Genomic DNA, 2,468 nt, shown 5'->3' on the forward strand with positions numbered 1-2,468 from the left:
GGAGAAAGACAGACAGCTGCTGCGGCGGTGGATCACCCGCATGTACCCCTCACGGGTTCTTTTCCCTTTGTCCTCTCTCTGTGTGATGCCCGCGCCACCTTGCGTGGCTCCGGTGCCTCTCGCGCTATTTCCTTGTGTATGCTCGGCGGCGCATGCGTCGCCACGACTGCGTGTCGCTCTTTAGCTCTCCGTCTGGCTATGGCGACGCATGCGCGCGTCATTGTCGCCATTCGCCTCCCTTTCCAACACACGGCAACGACTCGCGAGGAGGGGCGGATGGGGCGGAGCACACAGAACTCCACAAACGCGTATACACACCAACATTACTCCTCACGTACAGAACTACGTACGCGACGTCTGCTCACATGACGCTTCCCTACGGATGTTCGACACACGCATACGCACACTCGACAACTCAGCAACGTTGGCCAAGCAAGCGGCCAGTTGACCCATGCCTCCCCCCTGTGTCTGTCTCTCTCTCTCTCTGTCGGTGCTGTCCCTGCGAAGGAGGACTTCGGCTGTCGTGCAACGGCCACGCCTTCGCATATCGCCGCTCGATCACGTTCACTTCTCTCGTGTATCTCCGCTGTTTGTTTTTGTTGGTGTTGGATACGGGAAAGCAGGGGGCTCGCATCGTACACACTCTCCAATCAACCCCACCGTCCCTCCAACCACTGACGCGATTCACACAAACCCCACCCAGCGTCAACTCGCTCATTCGCACACCTCCGAGGCGCGACCCTGTGGACCATGTCAGAAAAGGAACACGATGAAACGCCTGTGACTACCGAGGGGCCGGCTGCAGCGCACGAGGGCAGCAAAACGGACCTGAATGGGAAGGAGAGGCGCACAAACTACATCAAGACGGACCTAGGCGAGCTGAACATGATTGAGTCCATGTGCCCCAAGTGCCAGGAGATGGGCACGACGCGCCTTATGATCACGAGTGTTCCTCACTTCAAGGAGATCATCGTCAGCAGCTTCGAGTGCCAGCGCTGTGGTGAGGTCAATAACGAGGTCGCGTTTGGAGGCACTTTTGGCCCCAAGAGGGTACGCTACGAGTTGCAGGTGCATAGCAAGCAGGATCTGGACCGGCAGGTGGTCAAGTCGGAGTTCGCCACCATCGCAATCCCTGAGCTAGAGCTGGAGATTCCGCCGGAGTCGCAGAAGGGAAACCTGAATACCGTCGAGGGCATCTTGGAGCAGACATACAGCGGCCTTCAACTTCAGCAGCCGCTGCGCAAGATTCAGCACCCAGATCTGTACGAGAAGATCGAGGCTTTTTGCGCGAAGTTGGAGTCCTTTCGGAGCGGTGATGTCCCCTTTACCCTCACTCTCGACGACCCAGCAGGGAATAGCTACATTGAACCCATCCACGACTACTACCACCCAACTCTCGACCCTCAGCTCACCAAGTACGAAAAGGAGCGCACCGAGATCGACCGCCAGCTGCTCGGCATCGCCATCGACTACAACACGGAGCGGACGAAGGAGGAGGAGAAGGACGTGGAGGAGGGCCAGTTCAGCGACGTGACGCAGATCCTGTGCGACTGCCCTGCTTGCCGCAGGCCTGGGCATCTCATGATGCACGAATGTGATATTCCGTACTTCAAGCAGACAATTATTATGGCCTTCAAGTGCGAGTACTGCGGCTACAAGAGCAACGAGATCAAGGCGGGTGGCGAAATCAACCCGAAGGGGCTGCGGCTCACTCTGCACGTCAAGTCGGAGGCGGACCTCAAGCGTGACGTGCTCAAGTCCGATACGGCCACGCTGATCATCCCGGAGGTGCGTCTTGAGCTGGCGCCTGGCACCTTGGGCGGCTTCTTTTCCACTGTCGAGGGCACCATCACTCAGGTGCGCGACCAGCTCATGAATCTACCTCAGGCTGCCTTCGCCGCTGGCGACTCCGCCGATGACAACTCGAAGACGATGCTCGAGTTCGTGAAGGAGCTAGACGAGCTGCTGGCTCTCAGGGAGGAGTTTACCTTCATCCTCGACGACCCCCTTGGTAATGTATACATCCAGAACCCTTGCTCACACCTGCCTCCGCCAGACGACGTGGACCCGAAGCTGGAGAGAGAGGAGTACACCCGCACGGAGGAGCAGGACGAAGAGCTCGGTATTCGTTCTATGCGCCACAACGAGGAGCAGGCCAACATTGAGAAGTCGGAGGATGAGGCGGACCACGAGGCTGAAGAAAAGGACGGTGCCGCCGCTGAGGAGCAGGAGACCGAACAGTGAGGGCCTGAGTGGCATACCAGGATCAGCGAGGCTGTAGCAGCGCGTGCCTAGTAGACGCTTCTCAGCAGAGGTTATAGTGACGCCGGCGGGGATTCGGTGGTTAGGTGAGCGTGCGGCATGGCGAAAATGCTGTGTGAAGGGTGGCTACTGCCGCTGCTATTTCTGTCTCTGCGTTCCATTTCGCCTTCCCTTCCCTTAGCCCTAATACTTCGGCGTGGCGAAGA

At 58.4% G+C, this 2,468-nt stretch overlaps 1 protein-coding gene across 1 annotated transcript; it reads left to right on the forward strand.

Moving 5' to 3' along the window:
- Nucleotides 1-750: 750 nt before the first annotated feature.
- Nucleotides 751-2,244, forward strand: LDBPK_171530 (zinc-finger protein ZPR1, putative; the record flags this gene model as incomplete). The annotated part of the gene is made up of 1 exon (XM_003859960.1): nt 751-2,244. One exon carries the CDS (start codon nt 751-753, stop codon nt 2,242-2,244), a length of 1,494 nt encoding a protein of 497 aa, XP_003860008.1.
- Between the last annotated feature and the right edge of the window lie 224 nt (nt 2,245-2,468).

Source organism: Leishmania donovani, chromosome 17 (genome assembly GCF_000227135.1).
Source record: "Leishmania donovani BPK282A1 complete genome, chromosome 17".
Taxonomy (NCBI): domain Eukaryota; phylum Euglenozoa; class Kinetoplastea; order Trypanosomatida; family Trypanosomatidae; genus Leishmania; species Leishmania donovani.